This window comes from Octodon degus, unplaced genomic scaffold (genome assembly GCF_000260255.1).
Source record: "Octodon degus isolate 3935 unplaced genomic scaffold, OctDeg1.0 scaffold00219, whole genome shotgun sequence".
Taxonomy (NCBI): domain Eukaryota; kingdom Metazoa; phylum Chordata; class Mammalia; order Rodentia; family Octodontidae; genus Octodon; species Octodon degus.
In genome coordinates, this window is record NW_004524795.1 from 2630213 (window position 1) to 2648102 (window position 17890).

At 39.5% G+C, this 17890-nt stretch overlaps 1 protein-coding gene across 1 annotated transcript in view; it reads left to right on the top strand.

Moving 5' to 3' along the window:
- Positions 1 to 17890, top strand: part of Dnah9 (dynein axonemal heavy chain 9) — a 433197-nt gene that overhangs the window by 45847 nt on the left and 369460 nt on the right. Inside the window, exons 14-17 of the mRNA XM_023705424.1 lie at positions 422 to 663; positions 7614 to 7749; positions 11349 to 11545; positions 11639 to 12063. Coding sequence (XP_023561192.1) covers positions 422 to 663; positions 7614 to 7749; positions 11349 to 11545; positions 11639 to 12063 — 1000 coding nt within the window. The remainder of the gene's footprint in view (positions 1 to 421; positions 664 to 7613; positions 7750 to 11348; positions 11546 to 11638; positions 12064 to 17890) is intronic.

Below are 17890 nucleotides of genomic sequence, written 5' to 3' on the forward strand. Positions count from 1 at the left end.
ACTCAAGAAAATTCTGGAACATTATTCTGAACAAGTTAGGAATTTATTCAATATACAAGAGGAATTACATGTTTAACATTTAACATGTTGAATGAGCCAAATGTTGATTAATCGATATAAGACCATCAAATTGCACTGGTATCTGAATGTAAAATATCTATTCCTTAGCAACTGTACCAACTCTTATGTGATTGGTCTGTAAGCATTATCCATTTGTTTCTCTGTAATCCTCATTTTAATCTTCTGTAATCAGGGTTATGGTAAGGGTTGGCTCTTTAATAAAACTAGAAATGAAATAATTTTCATTATAATAATATAGCCTATGTAGAAAAGTCTCATAAAATCTACAAGCATTAAATTCCTAGCTTTAGATATGCCATTATAAAGTATTTCAATTAATTACAGTTCTTTGTTGGAGCAGGAATTTGGGATTATGTTATTCAAATCACCAATAGTATTCATGATCTTGAACAAAGAATTCAGAAAACTAAAGACAATGTGGAAGAGATTCAAAACATCATGAAAACATGGGTGACTCCAATGTTTAAAAGAAAAGATGGGAAAAAGGAATGTCTTCTCTCTCTGGATGACCAACATGATCAAATTGAAAGATATTACAGTCTCATCAAGGAATCTGGCCTTAAAATTCATGCTCTTGTTCAGGTAATAGCCAGTCTCTTAGATATATGTACATAGAATATTGAAAAAGTGCCAAGAAGTGCGTTTGGGTACAAAAATGATTTGGAAATTAGAACAACCAAAGATGCTCTGTCTTGTGCAGCCAAGAATGATAGCAAAAGAACTAAAGCCAATGGGACAGAAGAAATGAAAAGTTGCACTGTGGTATCATTGTGTCAAAAATAACATAATCCTAAGAGTGACGCCACTTAGCTATCATGCAATTTAAATCTCATGCTCACCCCCAGGGTTAGAAGGCGCTATCAGAGACAGCATCATAAGTTAGACCCTGCACTAAGCATTGCATCCCCAAATTTCCCACAGAGCCTGTGTTGTTCTCTAGCATCTTTCTTATCATCTAATTCTAGAGCTTAGAGAGATGAACAAGAACCATGCACTTAACTTCATTTGTTAAGAAAATGAAAGGCTTCATATCATAAAGCCTCTGCCCTGAATTGATTAGAGCAACTTCATGTCCCATCATAAAGCATCCTTATGTGCATAAAGCATAAAGCAGGCAGAAAAGTTATAAAGGACCACCCATGCCTAGCTGGCTAACATGGCCAGGGCAGGGCCTCACCTGTGGATTAATACCAAAAGTCAGCAATGACTCACAATTGTTATAAGTAGATTTTCTGTGATATGACATGAAGTACAATAAAGCATCAGACCTAAAGGTAACCAGAGTTAGGTGAAAGAGATAATTGCTCAAATTTCGCAGTTTTTTGTTTGTTTGTTTGGTTGGTTGGTTGGTTGGTTGGTTGTTTTTTTGTTTTTGTTTTTGATTTTTTTTTTTTGGCAGAGTTTCATCATGTAGTGCAGGCTGGCCTTGAACTCACTCACTATAGCTCAGGCTGGTCTTGAATTCGCAGTGACCCTTCTGGCTCAGTTTCCCGAAAGCTGGGATTATAGGTGTGTACCACTCAGCCAGATTTTGCCTTTGAAAGATAAATTTTGCCTTTCAAATCCTCAAAGTGATGTATTGTTTAACCCATCTGTGTAATATATTCAATTTACCAATTTCTAGAAAAACACAAATGTGGTTTTGATTGTGGTAATATTAGGCTATAGATTAATTTGAGTACATGAAATTCTTAATAATTTTAAATGTAGCCATCCACGAACATGCTGTGTCTCTTCATTTAGTTTTGTCTCTAATTTTTCTTTGCAATGTTTTATAGTTTTTAGTGTAGATGTCTTGCCCTTTTTTTTTGTTAAATTTGTAACTGTTTTGCAGTACTACTATGCATTGACTTATTTTATTTTAGTTTCTAACTGCCGGTGGCTGCTGTATAAAGGAATAATTTTTTATATTGATAATATGGTCTGTGCTATTTCTAAATTTACTGGACACAACAGCCACTTTCTAGATTTTCTTATTATTTATGTAGTCATGTCATTTGCAAAATAGGTAATTTTGCTCCCTCTTTTCCATTCTTCATGCCTTGCTTCCTTTTCTTCCCTTACTGTTCTGGCGAGGACTGCCAGTCCAGTGCTGAACTTGTGAGTGGAAATTATTTAATATGACATTGTCTATAAGATTTTAATAGGTGCTAATTATCAAATTCAGAAAATTCCCTTCTATTCCTAGTTGACTGGAAGATTTTATCACGCTTGAACGCAAAATTTTATTAATTTTGGCTTCTTGAGGCAGTTGATTTTTCTTTGTTATTTTCTTATGAAACACATTGTTCTTAAGATCTGTGAAATCAACCTTGCATTTATGAAAGAAACCCACCTGATTATGTTTAAACATTATATAATTTGATTTGCTAACTTTAAAAGATTTTGTCCGTGTCTATGAATTACATTGATCTCCCTTTTATTTTCATACAAATTTCTAGAAAAAAATAGATGTGGTTTTGATTGGAGTAATGTTAAGCTATAGATTAATTTGGAGTCAATTAATTCAAATTGTTCTTATCTGGCTTTGGTGTCAAGATTACACTAGCCTTATAAAATGAGTTTGAAAGTATTTTCTCCACTATTTTCTAAAATATTTTATACAGGTCTGTACAAGTATTTTTAAAAATATTGCAAATCTTTTCAAGCAACCAAGTCTTCACTTTGTTAGTTTTTTTCTATTGATCTTAATCTTTCTTAATTTATTAATCTTTCTATCTTTGTTATTTTGCTCCAGTTAGCTTAGGTCTAATACTTCATCTTTTTTCCAAACCTTTTGAGTCAAACCTTTCTCTTTACTACAGGAATTTGATGTTACTAATTTTCCTTCAGGTAGTCATTTTTTTAGTTTCATTCCACAAATTGTATCATTAATTTTAATGGGTTTCTCTTGTTATTATTTCTTTAACTTGATGGTCATTTTAGAACTGTATTGATTAATTTGTCTTTACAGTACACAGATGAAATCAGTATCTGATTTCCACTTGGCTAGAGAAGATACTTCATAAGATCTCCATCACTGGGGACTGAGACTCATTCTCTGACCTAGAATATGGCCTCTCTTACTGAATATTTCTTGGACATATTACAGCAATGCTATTGTTCTATCTTTGGGTAAAGTGTTCTGTAAAAATGAATTGGCTGAAAGCACCTAATAGTATTGTTTGGATCTTTTGGACTTCTTTATGTCCCATCAATTACTGAAAGTAGACTATTGAAATCATTGCCTATAGTTGTGGATGTTAAATATAATTCATCTTTTAGTTTTGTATGCATTTTCATCATGTTCTGTTACCAGGCCTAAACACATTTTAGTTGTCATATCATAACTTCTTAATGATTTGGCTATGTCATCATGAAATTTCTTTTGTATTTCTAATAATCCTCCCAGTCTGAAAGTCTACATTTTCTAATAACTCAACCTTTCCCTCCTATTTTATTATTCTTTCTTATTTTGTGTTATCCATATTTGCTATTTTAAATTCAACCTATTTTTATGTTTAAATCTGTCTTCATAATTTACATACAATATTTAATTTTCTCAGTCAAACAAGTCTGACTTGTAGTTGGATATTTTGACTTATTTGTACCCAAAATAAATATTGGTATGGTGGGATTTAGTTATGCCATTTTATTCTGTTTTCTATTTGCTTCATTTTAGTGTTTTTGCTTTTGTTTTCTGGTTCCTCAGTTGTTCTGTTCCCACCTTGTTGCTGAATAGTTCTATGATTTGGTTTTCTATTTTAATTTCTCAATTGGCATTTCACTTTGCCTTGTTGGTTTATGATTTTAGTGGCTGTACTAGGTTTAAGTACATATTTGAACTCATTACAATCTACTGAGAACTCTTTTGATAAATGTGGGAACCTTGCAAAAGTTGTTGAGTTTATCCCCTTAACCTATCTTTTGTACAATTATTATGTGTCATATATAGGGTATAAATAGATATACTAGACACTAGCATGTTATGTGTTACCATGTTAGTATATATTAAATTTTATAGCATGGCATTAGTATATCTTTTGCATTTAATTCTTAAGAAAAAATAATCCACCAAAAATGTACACATGCTTCAGGGAAAAAACATCTTCTATAAATATTTAAATACTAAATTCACTGAGAAATCATGATATTCATATGAGTTACCTTTGGTCTCCGTCCTTATAAGAGAGGCTCGGAGTGGTAGCCAGTAGCTTCCAGACTTTTATTAGTATAGAAACCAGCTGCTTGGTCACCTTGGTCAAAGTATCTGCTGAGATTGCTGCCCATGCACAGTCAACATCTCCCCTGAGGCCCGGGAGTTGAGGATGTGATCTGTAATATGTGACATCCTCCAGGGTCCCCTGTAGAGAAAAGTCTGCGGGTGATAAATGGGAGCAACACACACCTCATGCAAGCCTTTCTCTTCCTGGAGTGTGTATAGCATTTTTGGTAAACTCAGTTTATAGTGCTTTATATTTACCCACATGGTCACCATTTTCAACCTTGTTTATTCCTTTCTGTGGGCCTGAATTGTCATCTTGGGTCATGACTCTTCAGCCTGAAGAAATTTCTTTAGTATTCCTTAAAATTTTGGCTTGCTGATGACATGTTCTTTTCGTATTTAGGTGAAAATGTCATCATTTCACTTTTATTTCTAGAGGATAGTTTCATTGGAAATATAACTCTATATAGTTTTAGTTTCCTCTCAGAAGTCATTTCCTTGTCTTGACAACTCCAACAGTTCTCAAGAGAAGCCTGTGTTTGTTCTTTGTTTTGTTGGTGTAATTTTTTAAACCAGATATGAGGAAGGGTTTTTCTTTTCTTTTTTTTTTTTTTCTTTCTTTTTTTTTCTTTGTTTGCATGTTTGTTTCTTGTAGAAATATAGCCCTCTGTTGTGGGGGAACAGGTACCAGGAACTGAACTCAGGACCCTGAGCTTGCCAGGTAGGCGCCTATACTACTGAGCTATCTCCCTGACCCCCAGAAATATAGCACTCTTGCCTGCCAATTCTAAAATCTGTTCTTTTTAATGTTTTTAATTAGACAGAAGTTTTTAATTATTTCCCAGAAAATAAGTCTAGGTAGGCCCTGTAGTGTTGATATAATAGCTATAAAATCAGAGACTTAGCCAGATGATTGCCTGAGTTTATTCCTATAGACTGTTTTGTCTTCAGACTAAAGTTCCATTTGTCTCTTTCTTTGTATATCTAGTCATTTTAATTATGTGCTAGAATGTTGGCTAACATTCAAGAAGTGTTCCTGGTGGGTCACAGTGGTCCTCCTGAGGTCTGCTTCTAAGGTTTCTGGGGAAGGACTAAAGGGGGCTTACTAGGCTATCATGTATCTCTGATCTGACCCAAGTTCCTGGATATCTGCAAAGTCTTTTCATCATGTCTCACAAAACATGGACATCTGCCAACACTTATGACCTACCTAACTCACTACATTCCATTTAGAAGCCTGAAACTATTCTCAGCCAGTTCTTCCAACCTTGCCTTAAACTCGTACAATTAATATTCAGTGAAAGACTGAAGAAGACCCAACTCCAATTCCTATCTTCTCTATCTTCATAATAGATGCTTTGGCTACGCTCCACAGTCCAGGCTTCTGAAAGTGCAATCAGTTAGAAAGCCACCTAGATGTGCAACTCACCTTCAATGTTTCTCTTCTCTCTAGAATCATATCCCTGCACATTCCTATTATTCAATTTTCCAAGGCAATTATCTCTTATACTGTATCCAGTATTCTAGCTGATTGTGAAAGAAGGGCAAATACAATCTCATTCTTATTTCTTTAATGAGACCATGAGAACTATTCACAGAAAATTCCAATTATTCTTTTTTTTTTCTTGTATTTTTGAGAAGGGTCTCCAGGGTGTTCAGAGTCCCACTACTAGACCTGTTACAGCCTTAGTGATTCTCCTGTTTACAGCCCCCCAAGTGTTGGGATTACAGACATGCACTACCATTCCCAGTCTCAGTCACCATCTCAGTGTACCCCGGGAGTGGGGGCTGCACAACAGACCTGGGGAACGAACCCCAGCCCCTGTGCCTGCCAGCAGGTGCTTTAATCCACTGAGCTATTTGGCCAGTCCCTTTCAATTATTATTTAGACCACTGTAGATTTGATCTAGTAAACAAAGCTGAAATATAGGCAGTTATATTAATAGCCTGATAATTGGAAGGAGATAAAAAGTTCTATAACTAAGTTATTTAATGCAGAATCAAATAGACACATACATCTTTCTACTCATGAGCAACTCTGCATCCTCACTATGTGATTTTAAAGATGCTAAAGTTTAAGCCATTAAAATCTTAAATCTACTTAGTAAGGAAAGGAGTTAGTAATTCCTCTTAAAAATTTTAGAATCACAAAACCTAGAAGCAGGCTCATAACACTGTTTAAACCCAGGAAGATTTATAATATAATGTTTCCTAAAGGGATCAGCATGAGTCATCTAGGAAAGTTACTTCCACAAATTAGTTACTGCCTCCTCTGAAGCTATCAGATAATTGGAATGCTGCTGTAAAAAGTGAAAATAATGAAAATAATGAAAGGTAAATCAGATTTTTGTACTTGTTATTGCTGAACACTTGGGCTCCTTCTCCTTGAAGCCCAAACTTTGTTACTATGGTAATGCTAATGACCCTTCAGGTCAGGAGCTATAACATGTGAAAAATTTGAAAGAAGGTTAGGAAGAAAGAAAGAGGGGAGGGAGAGAAGAAGGGAGGATGGGAGTGGGGATGAAAGAAATTTGCTTATCTGTATGTGCTTTTCTAAATCACTCAATATGAAAAATGCATTCAGTTATTTTCAAATGCCTACCCTAAGACACCTCAGTTCATCCCAAGGATGATCTAGGTAGTGCTTTACTTCTTTGCACCTTAAATTTCTCATGAACCCTTAATCGTAGTGCCCTTTACTCTTATTCTTCCTTTCTCTGCCTACCCTGCCGTCTGCTCTAATGTGGCTTCCAGTTCAGTGCAGCAGCATCTGCACAGTGCACACACATGACACACATCAGTGCTCCTTCTGACAAGGCAGCACTGCCCAATCCTGCTTTCACTGGGACAGAACAGGACATCGTATTTCCATCAAGGACTCATTTTACGTTCCTTTCATTTCGTGGGTATACCCAATAGACAGAGTGGACTCAATAGAGCCATAATAGGAAATTCTTCCAATGGGGGTTTCTCTCTGCATATTGTTCTCATTCTTATTATTAACTTTTACAGGGCCAGCCAAATAGCTCAGCAAATTAAAGCACCTGCAAGCAGGCACAGGGGTCAGGGTTTCCATCCGGGTATGCCTTCCATGCCAGTCCCACCCCAGCAGCATGCTGAGCTGGTGCTTGAGACTGGGCGTGGTGGCGCACACCTGTAATCCCAGCACTTGGGAGGCTGTAAACAGGAGAATCACTATGAGTTCGATCTAGTAGTGAGACCCTGAACACCCTGTGGGCCCTTCCCTAAAATACAGAAAAAAAATAACATTTACACCAGTTCTCCCATACTATTGTATATGATTCATATCTTTTTTTCTTTTTTATAGGAAAATCTGGGTCTGTTTTCAGCAGACCCAGCCTCCAATATCTGGAAGAATTATATTAACTATATTGATGACATGTTGCAGAATGGATTATTTCTTGCTATCAAGTGCTCACTCAAATACCTCTTGGAAAATACCGGTACTTAGTTTTCTATGGGTGTGGGTTAGTACATCAGTAGCATCTGTTGTACTGAAGAGAGATACAATTAAATGTGCTGTGATTTTGCCCAAATGCTATGGATAGTTTGTGAGTGATACACAGTAAACCAGCAGAAACACTGAGTTTCTGAACTTGACAAAGAGAAAAGATTTCTCACTCTTTGAAACTTGAGTGGACAAACCAGGCTCTAAGAGAGTGAAGCCCACAACAAAAGCCAAAACATAAATTTTAATTAAATCCAAGCCAAGATCAAGGAGAGGAGTGACTCAGCTGGAGGAGGAAGAAGTGCAGGTGGTAAGGAGGGCTCCACCAGTCTAGACTCTGGAGTGGACCCACAAGCTTCCCGTGCTCTGGCTCTGTAGCCTTTTGTGAACACAGACAAGTTGTGGAGGTCAAGTTAAGTGGAAGCCAAAGAATAGTTTCTGTGTGAAAGGAAGAGAGACAAGAAGCAAAAAGCAACTTCAGAGGGAAAGAGAATGGTTAGAAAGCTTTGAGAGTCCTTAGAAGCTATTCAAAATAAATAAGGACTTTGAATTTATGGTGGGTAAGCTGGAATAAGATATGCAGGCTCAAAGGTCCAGGGAGGACTAGCCTCGGCTAAGTGATGAGGTAGAAAGGGTAGAAGTTAAGGACTAAGCATGGAATTCAGTCTTCAACTTCTGGAATATCTGGAGTTGTCTAACAAAGTTGTCTTCATATTGAAAGCATCAAAATGGAAAGTTAGAGGTGAGAATTTTGAATCCCAAAGATGAAAGTGAGATGAGCAGTTAAGACGTCAAGTCCAACTCAAAGACAGAAATAAAATGAAAAGTTATAAGACACCTCCAGATATGTAACCCAGGAAAGAAAGCACAACAGAGATCTAGCCTCAGAATACAGAGGAAAAAAACTCAAGCTGAGCACTTCCCAGTGGGGCTTTCTGTGGCTTCTTGGGAGAGATCATGAAGTCTCTGTCCACTGAGTACAAGGGTTTTCAAATCAAGGAAATCTGGTAGTGAGATCCAGGGGATCCAGCAGAGTCACAAGGGAAAAGTCATCTTCCAGGTCTAGGATGAGCATGCTGAAGGGCATGAAGCACAGGCCCGATGTGGGAGAGCTGCTCCCTGGGCCCAGCAATGGAAGTGGCCACTTCAGGGAACTCTGCAAACTGCCTCTGATGTTGGAGGTGCAAGGAGTCCCTGCACGCAGCTCTCTAGGAAGATGCCTGAGCTACAGATGGGTACAGGCAGTGCATAAAGTACATCTGCATGTAGGGACTGCCTGTGGTTCTCTGCCTCCCCTGACCTGAGCTGTGGGACATATCACGTGTCCTTTGGTGAGAAGGGCAGAGAACACATGGGATTCTTTCTCCAAGATCACCAGCTACCTTCCCTCCATGGAGTCTTGCATGTAGCAAGACAGGAGGACATCTGTTCTTCACAATAGAGACCTTTCAGATTCTTTCAGGAGGTAGAAGCTGAACTTTGCTGTCTCTGGACTGAGGAGCTATAAAAATTAAAGGCACTGATTACCTGGTTGGAGTGGGAAATGGAAGTACCTAAAAAGAGCATCTTTTTCATTTCCACTCTACCTTATGTTTTTTACTTCTTGGGTTTGGTGAAGCCCATATGGTTCCATTGGCTTGAGCTGGCCTCCCTGCTGTCTCTCGAAGTCCAAATCCTGCACAAATAGCAGATTAAATGCTACCCTGTTCATCCAGATATGTTCTTCCTCCTCTTTCCTCCTAAAATGTTTTACTCTCACCAATATTGTAGGACAGGGAGAAACTGTCCTAAGGGATTATGTTTGTGCTATCTCCAGTGTGGAAATTAGGATTCTCAGGTCAGCACCTGAGGCAAAACTCTCATACAGTCTCAATGTTCTTTAATGATCTACTATGATGATGGATCTCTTAATTCATAACTGTACAGTATTTATAGTCATACACTTTGCATCATAAGTTCATAGGTACATTGCACATCCTTAATTTGAAAAGTTGAAGTTCACAATGCTATGAAACCTTGTTTTTAAGCTTCAATAATTTCGGGTTTCACAGCATTTTAGAGTTTGCCATTTCAGACTAGGGATACTCTGTCAATAAAGTCTATGCAAATATTCTAAACTCCAAAATATGAAATATTTCTATTCCTAAGTATTTCAGATAAGGGATGGCTCAAATGGTATACTATTTAATATTATAGGTGGTTTTTAAAAACTATGTGACGTTCATATAATTATTGTCCTATTGGCAAACTTGTATTCCCCAGGATAAAATAAACATTTAATGGGATAAGAAGTCCTATAATACAAATTCAGTGTTGATCTCTACAATTTTAAAGGCGAGGTCATAGCTTTAAATGTCTCTGAAGATCCTGTCATTATTTAGTTAGAGTGAGTGGCTAAACCGCAGTAACAAAAACTCCATCAATAACATAGCTTGAAAGACATGTCTGTCCCCCAAGTAGGCTATACAAATGTTGCTGCCATTCTGTGTTGAGCCAGACTATGACCACATTCGAGCTATTGTCTTGGGTGAGAGCTTGAATATGTAGGAGGCCCCTCCTTCTGCCTTGAGGGGTCCAACCCGGAAATGGCGTCACTGCTGGTCCCCCTATCCCACTGGTGAGGAACTCCTTGCCACCCCTAATGGCACATTGGCCGGAAACATTTGGCCATGTAATCAATTAAAGCCCTATTTCTAGGAACTAAAAGGACAATAGATTTCACTGAGAAGTCTCTTCTGTTCACAATATCCAAGACCCCTAAATATTTCTGCAGTCAAAGATACATGAAAATAAGTGGTTATTGGTACAAGTTGAAGCATTGGTCTTCTACTTGAAGCATTGTGCTTCACATTATGTCTTGATTTAAATTTAGCAAGGCAAGTTAGTCTAGCAAGTAATCAGGAATTTGTGAATTATTCATGCTATTTTTTAAATTTTCATCACTATACGACCACAAAATTAAAATAAATTCTATGTTTTCAGACAGAAGCAAGAAGGGCGGGGTCATAATTCCTCTTTGTTTCTCACGCCTATGTGGCCATTGGTGAGCTCACCCCATTTGTTTAGTGGTTGCCAGTGGAATTACAGGACCCCGGAAGAAAAGGTCTGATTGTAAGAAACTGGCTTTGAAAAGTCTGCCTCTTAGGGCCAGGGAGATGGTTCAGTAGAATAAGTGCTTGCCTGGCAAGTGCAAGGGCCTCAGTTCAATTTCCAGTTCTACAAAAGAAAGCAAGAAAGGAAAGAAAAATCTGCCTCTTTTTAAGGAGAGAAAGCTCTGCCCCCAGAGGCATTTGAGAATGTGGAAGGAAACTAACTTGCATTCCTGGTCATTGGGAATTGCGGCCAGAGAACAAGGACAGTAAATGTACTGCCATGCCCAAGAACCTCGTGCAAAAAATGTGTTTATCCAAAATATCAGTGGCTCCACAGTGAGGAACCTCAAGACTCCCCGTCACCTTCCCTGACAAGAGTCCATATCCATTTTTCTATGCTTTGGAGAAACACGTTGACTTAGAAGTTATTTGAAATAGTCTTCTCTTTTGCCAGTTTCACCCAACATTGTCATTCTGTTGATGTGTTTTCCTTGTTTTCTAGAGTGTAAGGCGGGACTCACCCCAATATTTGAAGCACAACTCAGCCTTGCCATCCCAGAATTAGTTTTCCATCCCTCTATGGAATCTGGAGTGAAGGGTGGCTTCGGTGACATCATTGAAGATCTTGTCACTAGCACTTTTGGGATAGCGTCTCTGGTACCACGGCTTTCCCTGCACAATGGCTCTGCCCACTATCAGGTACAGGATCTTCAAGCACCTGTTCTCCAGCCACATCTGAAGCATCCTGCCATGCACCGGTATAACCTCCCTGGTATCTTCTCACTTCTCCAGGTCACCCTGGAGGGCATGGCTGACTTGGCCAGTATGCGAGACACGCTCAAGCAGAGGGTCCAAAGCATGATGACCCTCTGCTATGGCTATCGGAACACATTCAGTCAGTATTCCTACCTCTACGTGGAGGACCGCAAGGAGGTCTTGGGCCAGTTTCTGTTGTATGGTCATATCCTTACCCCGGAGGAGATTGAAGCTCATGCAGAAGAAGGCATCCCAGAGAGTCCACCCCTCCTCCATCAGTTCAAAGCACAAATTGACTCTTACGAAAAGCTCTATGAAGAAGTGTGCAGCCTGGAGCCCACCAAGGTGTTTGACAGCTGGATGAAAATCGACGTGCGGCCCTTTAAGGCATCTCTGATGAATATAATTAAAAAGTGGAGCCTCATGTTTAAACAGCATCTCGTTGACTATGTCACTAACAGGTAATAGTTGTCCTAGCTTCCTTCCAGCATCCAAGGCCACCTATAAACACCAGGCTTGTGAATATCTTTATATTCTTCCCAATGGGCTCATTAGCTAAATTAAAAAATTAAAACAGCTGGTTGGAAGTTCCACTTCTTTGGATGCCAGTCCTTCCTTTTCTTTTGTTCACTGCATAAAGCCTCTGTTTTATTTTCCACTTGGTGCCAGTGGGTGAAAGTTACCCAGTAAGTGGTAAGTCATGTTTGAGATAATAATTGCAGGTCCAACCTTCCTTTACAACTCTCACTATGAAATTTCTTTAAGCCTTGCAAGCAGAGGGACGTTAATGGACCTCTTAGATGTATTTTTACCACTCACTCCTTTGCTCAGGTTGTCCAGCTGTCGAAGCCCCAACTCCTAGATCCCTATCTGTGCCCTTTCACCACAGACTGCATCTGAAATTGCCTGCCTCACAGTGAACCTCCAGCTCAGTATTATGCTTTCTAATCCAGAGCATCTTCCCCTGAATGAATAACTCAGTTGGTCAGCAGTTCCCTGGTCACTGTACCTTATACTTGTCTCCAAAAGTCCACTATCAAAAATATAGATACCCACCACAGCCAGAGTCCTGAAGTGGAACAACCGTAGCTCCTTCTGTACAGAGATGGCCTGGCCCACCAAGAAAACCAGCTGATGCCCTCTGTTCTCTGAAGCTGGTCTGGCTCAGTGCTGCTGCCGGCTGTTCCATGATAAGGAGTCATAAGCAGAAAAGAAATAGCAAAACTCAGGATTCGTCACCTTAAACTCCAAGAGCCTTTGCAAGGGTGATGTCTACCACTGTAGAAATCCCTGGAAGAGCCTTGTGGAAATATTCTAAAGAAGTCTTCCCAGGTATTCTTTTTGGAGTAGCAGCCAGTTTTTCACAGGCACAAAAGCTTTTACTCACTGAGGAACCCAGAGGCAAGATGCTGACATGTTGGCAGCAGTAGGGCAGTGACAGATGCACCTGGGTCACAATGCACGGCTGCTTTGGGCCTCTGTCAGTAGATCTGGTAGTCAAGAATGCAACAGATTTTTAAATTTAGGCTTTGTTATTATTTGGATGTTTTCCCCCCATTTTTTAAAGATAAAAAATGATACAGGCATTGAAAACAAAATAATAGGAGATTAACAATGGTTGATTGTTATCTTCAAAGTAGTTGCTCAGATTACAAGATGCAGGCATGGAAAATTGATCGAACAACATAAGCACAAACATTTCTCTTCAGTGAACTGATGGAAATTTGTGGCATAATTATCTTAGCTATCTTGTGTGTGTGTGAGTATGTATATATCTATTTCCATCTTTATCTATCTGTCTATCTAACTATCTATTTTCCCCTTCTTTCTTTTCTCCTTTCCCCATCCCAATCGTTCTTTCCTTTTTAGCAGTTTCTTTCCATTTCACAGTATCTGTTCTGTTGTTTGGATCTTACATCCTCTTTCAATTTCTGACACTAGGAAGACAGTATGATGTTTCTGCATGTGAGTTTGATTTATTTCACTTATGAATATGTTCTCAAACCGCATCAATTTGCCTATAGAAGCCTTGAGTTTATCCTTTTTATAGCTAAGTAGTATAGTCCTTCAAGAAATGCCTATTAAAACAAGGCTGAAATTCCAGCTCACCCCAGGAAGAATGGCTATCATCAAGAAATCAATCAAGAATTGTTGTTATTTTGAAATGGTGACAATAGCAGCCCAAGAGATAGCTGCCATCCAAAATATAGTTTGTTCTATATTACTCACAGTTACCCAAAAAGAGGTGACATGCCAGACCATACAGGACCACACAGGCTCCCACCCATGTCACCTAGAGTGGGGACAAGGGAGAAAGTGTGCGTAAGTAAATGCAATCTCTGCGTCAAGGCATGAGTAAGCAGGGTGAGCAGGCTTGGGGGTGGCATGCGCGGGGACTGGCTCCTGTGGGCTCCAGCTCTGAGGCATGAGAGGACAGGGAAGTGGTCAGGTTGAAGGAGTAGGCTGGGCTCTGAGACTGTGGGTTTGCAAATGAAAAGTAGACTTTCAGGTCAGGCACCTCAAGGGGTTGGAGGGCCCTGCAAGGGACAATCCCTTTAGGGTCCACAAGGTCCCAGATGTGAAAGGATCTTTGACAAGGTATTCTTTGTCTGTCACTACAGCAGTTATTCTAATGGACTGAACACAGTACAGCAGCCAGGAGCCCTGGGCTCCTGTCCTCGTTCTGTTTCCTCATCTGTGAAGAACAGTAAAAACAGCTTCAGCCTACGAAGGCTTCCAGATTCAACATTAAGTCAGTTGTTCCATTAACTTTGCTGCAGTTTAGAATGTTTTATTGTGTTGCTGAGGATTAGATTAAAAGTAGAAATAGTACAGAATACAGAAACGATGTATTCCTACATTCTGGGCAAAGAGGTGGGTCCTGGAAGTGGGGAAGACGTCCTTGTTCTCCAGGGCCGCTTCTACTCTATTCGCCACCATTCTCCCTCAAAAGTCACCAGCGCCTCACACAGTGACTTCTAGCAGAGTCCTAACTGCCCCTTGGCCTTGCTGAAGTCACCTGCCAAACTCTTGGCCATTCTTCTCGGTCACTGAAGACCTTACGCTCTGGCTCACTTTATCCACTCCCCGGCTTCTGCCCGACAATCACCCTATGTGGCCTCACGCCCGCCACCCGGAGTCTCCACACCAGCTGCCCCTTGGCTCACTCGGGTGCGCCTCCCTCCTGCCACGTGACCACTCCTAGTTACACACCGTGCTCCAGGTGGGGGAGGGGAGACGAGGCAGTAATTCGGAAGCTCAGGGCGAAGCATTCATTCCCTCGCCACACCTGGTCTCTTTCCACCTCGCTGGCTTGGCAGCCCCACCGTGCAGAATTCTTCAGACCCATCAGGATTTCCAATCCATTGATTCCACCACCTTCTTGGTGTCTATCCTGCTACTTTCCCCTTTCCTCCTGTTCCCACCTTGCAAAACCCTGACTGTTTAAAAACCAGCGCTCTACATCTCCACCTAAGCAATTCAGCTTTTCTGAAGCGAAATAAACCATTCTCCCAGCCAATCCCAGATTATATTTATGAGCATGTATTTCATGTTGGTCCAACGTATTTACCTAGCTGTTTCCAATGCTCCCGCGCTCTCAACATTTTGCCCTCCGCAAACTCCCAGCATCCTCTCTGCCTTCATGCCTTTGTTTGTTGTTTCACTTCAAAATGTGAAGCACTCAGGAGAAAACAAATTCCCTTCTTCACTAACAAGTCTACCAACCTGCCTGCATTTGAAGCCCTTTACTCCCCTGCCTCAAATGTGACTGCAAGTAAGCTATACCAGCCTTCGTAAATCAATCTCCTTTACCTACGCAAGGGTTTGCCTCCTTCCTGCGGTTTGGATATGGTTTGAGTCTCTCAGTGGTTCAAATGGCACGAGTTTGGTCCCCAGGGTGGTTGTGTTGAAGTGGTAGAATCTTCAAGACGCAGGACCTAGAGGAAGGTTTGAGGCCATGAAGACATCGCCCCTCCAAGGGATTGATGCTGGTCTCAGGAAGGGTGGTGGTTCCCACCAGAGCAGGTTGACATAAGGCAAGCTGAATGCTGCGTGGGTCTGAGAAGCAAACGTGGTTATGCTGTTTTCTCCACACACACTTCTTCCAGCAAAGCACAACAGTTGCTTCTGTACTCGATTTATTTACCTCCCATTTCCTTTTTGCAAAAGGTTTACTATCAAATATAGCACAACTTAAAAGTGTTTAAACAAATACTCGCATCAGAATATTTGCTAAATTTTAAATTTTTTCCTGGGCCTGATGGCCCACACTTGTCATCCCAGCACTTGAGAGCCTTGAGGCCAGTCTGGGCTACACAGTGAAACCCTGCCACAAACAAACAAACAAACAAACAAACAGCATCACAATTTAGACATGTAAAATATAAATAATAAAATAAGATTAAATAAATTTCCTTCTTTGCTCTTCCTTTATAAAATCCCTCTTCTTTCTGCACAGTGTCACCCCTCCCCTAGATGTGAATAATAATAATCATTTTCCAGTTTTGTTCATGGCTTTTGTGTGTGTGTGTGTGTGTGTGTGTGTGTGTTTGCATGCATGTGCATATGCACGCATGCACAGGTACACATGCATACATGGAGATTTGTACTATAACTTTAAGAAAAGAAACCACAATGTACACTATATACTTTTACTTTGTGTTTCTTTTTCTTAGCATCATATTTGCAATTCATCATGTTAAGTGTAGCAGCAGTAGCTCATTCACTTTTTATTGCCGTAAACTATTCCATTCAATGAATACAAACTTATCAGTCTACTCAGTGGTCAGTGTACATGGTGGTTTTCTGATGTTAACCAATTGTTAACAATGGTCTTAGCACATATTGTGTCATGCATTGGCAAGTATCTCTTTAGGGTGTATGCCTTCGAGCAAAAAAAGCAGTGTAATGGTTAACCCTCTGCAGGGCAGAGGCAGTCATGTATGGAAGTTCTTGAATCTCAACACCTCAAAACCTCTTGAGGTTGACAGCTGGCCTGTCCAGTGGGAGCTTGGCAGCAGCTCATTCAAGCAAATCTGCGCCTTCCTCTGGTTATGAATAATGCAGCTCTTCCTTTTATGTTTTTGGTAAATGTTCCCTTTCCCATATCTATTTGTATCTATTGCTCATTTTCCAACTGGACTTTAGTTTTCCCTTCTGGATAACTAGGAGCTACTTTATTCATGCCTAATCTTTTTCTAGTTGCATGTGTCCTAAACATGCCCTTCCCCTTTCTTTTCTGACTTCTCACTCCAGTTATGGTACGCAAAAGGACTTCTGTACCCGTTCGCTCAGCATCTGTAGTTTCAACCAGCACTCACCAGTTCAAAAATACATCTTTTAAAATTGCATTTGTGCTGAACATGTGCGGGCATTTTTCTTGTCACTGTTCCCTAAACAATACAGAATAACCACTGCTTACATGGTGTAGCATGGTGTATAATTACAATGTATTGGTAATTATAAATAATCTAGAAAGGTATAGTGTATGGAGAGATGTATGAAGGTTCTATGTAAATACTATGTGCCTAAGCCTCTGAAGTACCAGTAGATTTTGATATCTACAGGGAGTCCTGAATGCTGAGGAATCACTCTATTTTGATGAATAATTCTTAATTTTAGTGTTTAGCAAAGTATATCTATATTTCATTTATTATTGTTCTTTTGTGATGATAAATAAATGTTTTTATTTCTCCTAGAGATCCTAATGATACTGCCCAATAATCTCTTCTAAAAGTTCTAGAATATTCTTTTTTACATGGAGTACTTCCTTGTCTATTGCTACATGACTATGATAAAATCTTAATTATGATAGCTTTGTAATAAATCCTAGTATCTGCCAGGGCAAGTCCTTGCCTTCTTCATTTTCATTAAAAAGGTCTTGTCAATTTTTGACTACTACTTTTTAATATAAATTTTATTCATCAGTTCATAGAAGAAAGAGACTATTGGGATTGGGATTGCATTTGCACTCACTATAGATCAATTCGAGAACTCTTCCCCTTATAGAATTTAATGTTCCTCTTCAAGAATAGGTCATGTCTCCAATAATGTCCTTTTTTTATTTCTGTCAATGAAACCTTGCAATCAGTACTTTTAAGTAATTTATATGTCTTTCTTAAGATGCAGTATTTTTTTCCTAGTAAAAAGTATTTTAAATCATATTTTCTGGGGAAATGTAATTGGTTTTTGTGCACTGATTTTGTGTCAAGCAATCTTGCTAAATTAATTTACTAATTCTAATAATTTATCTATGTATTCTTTTGGGTGTGTTACATGTGATCATCA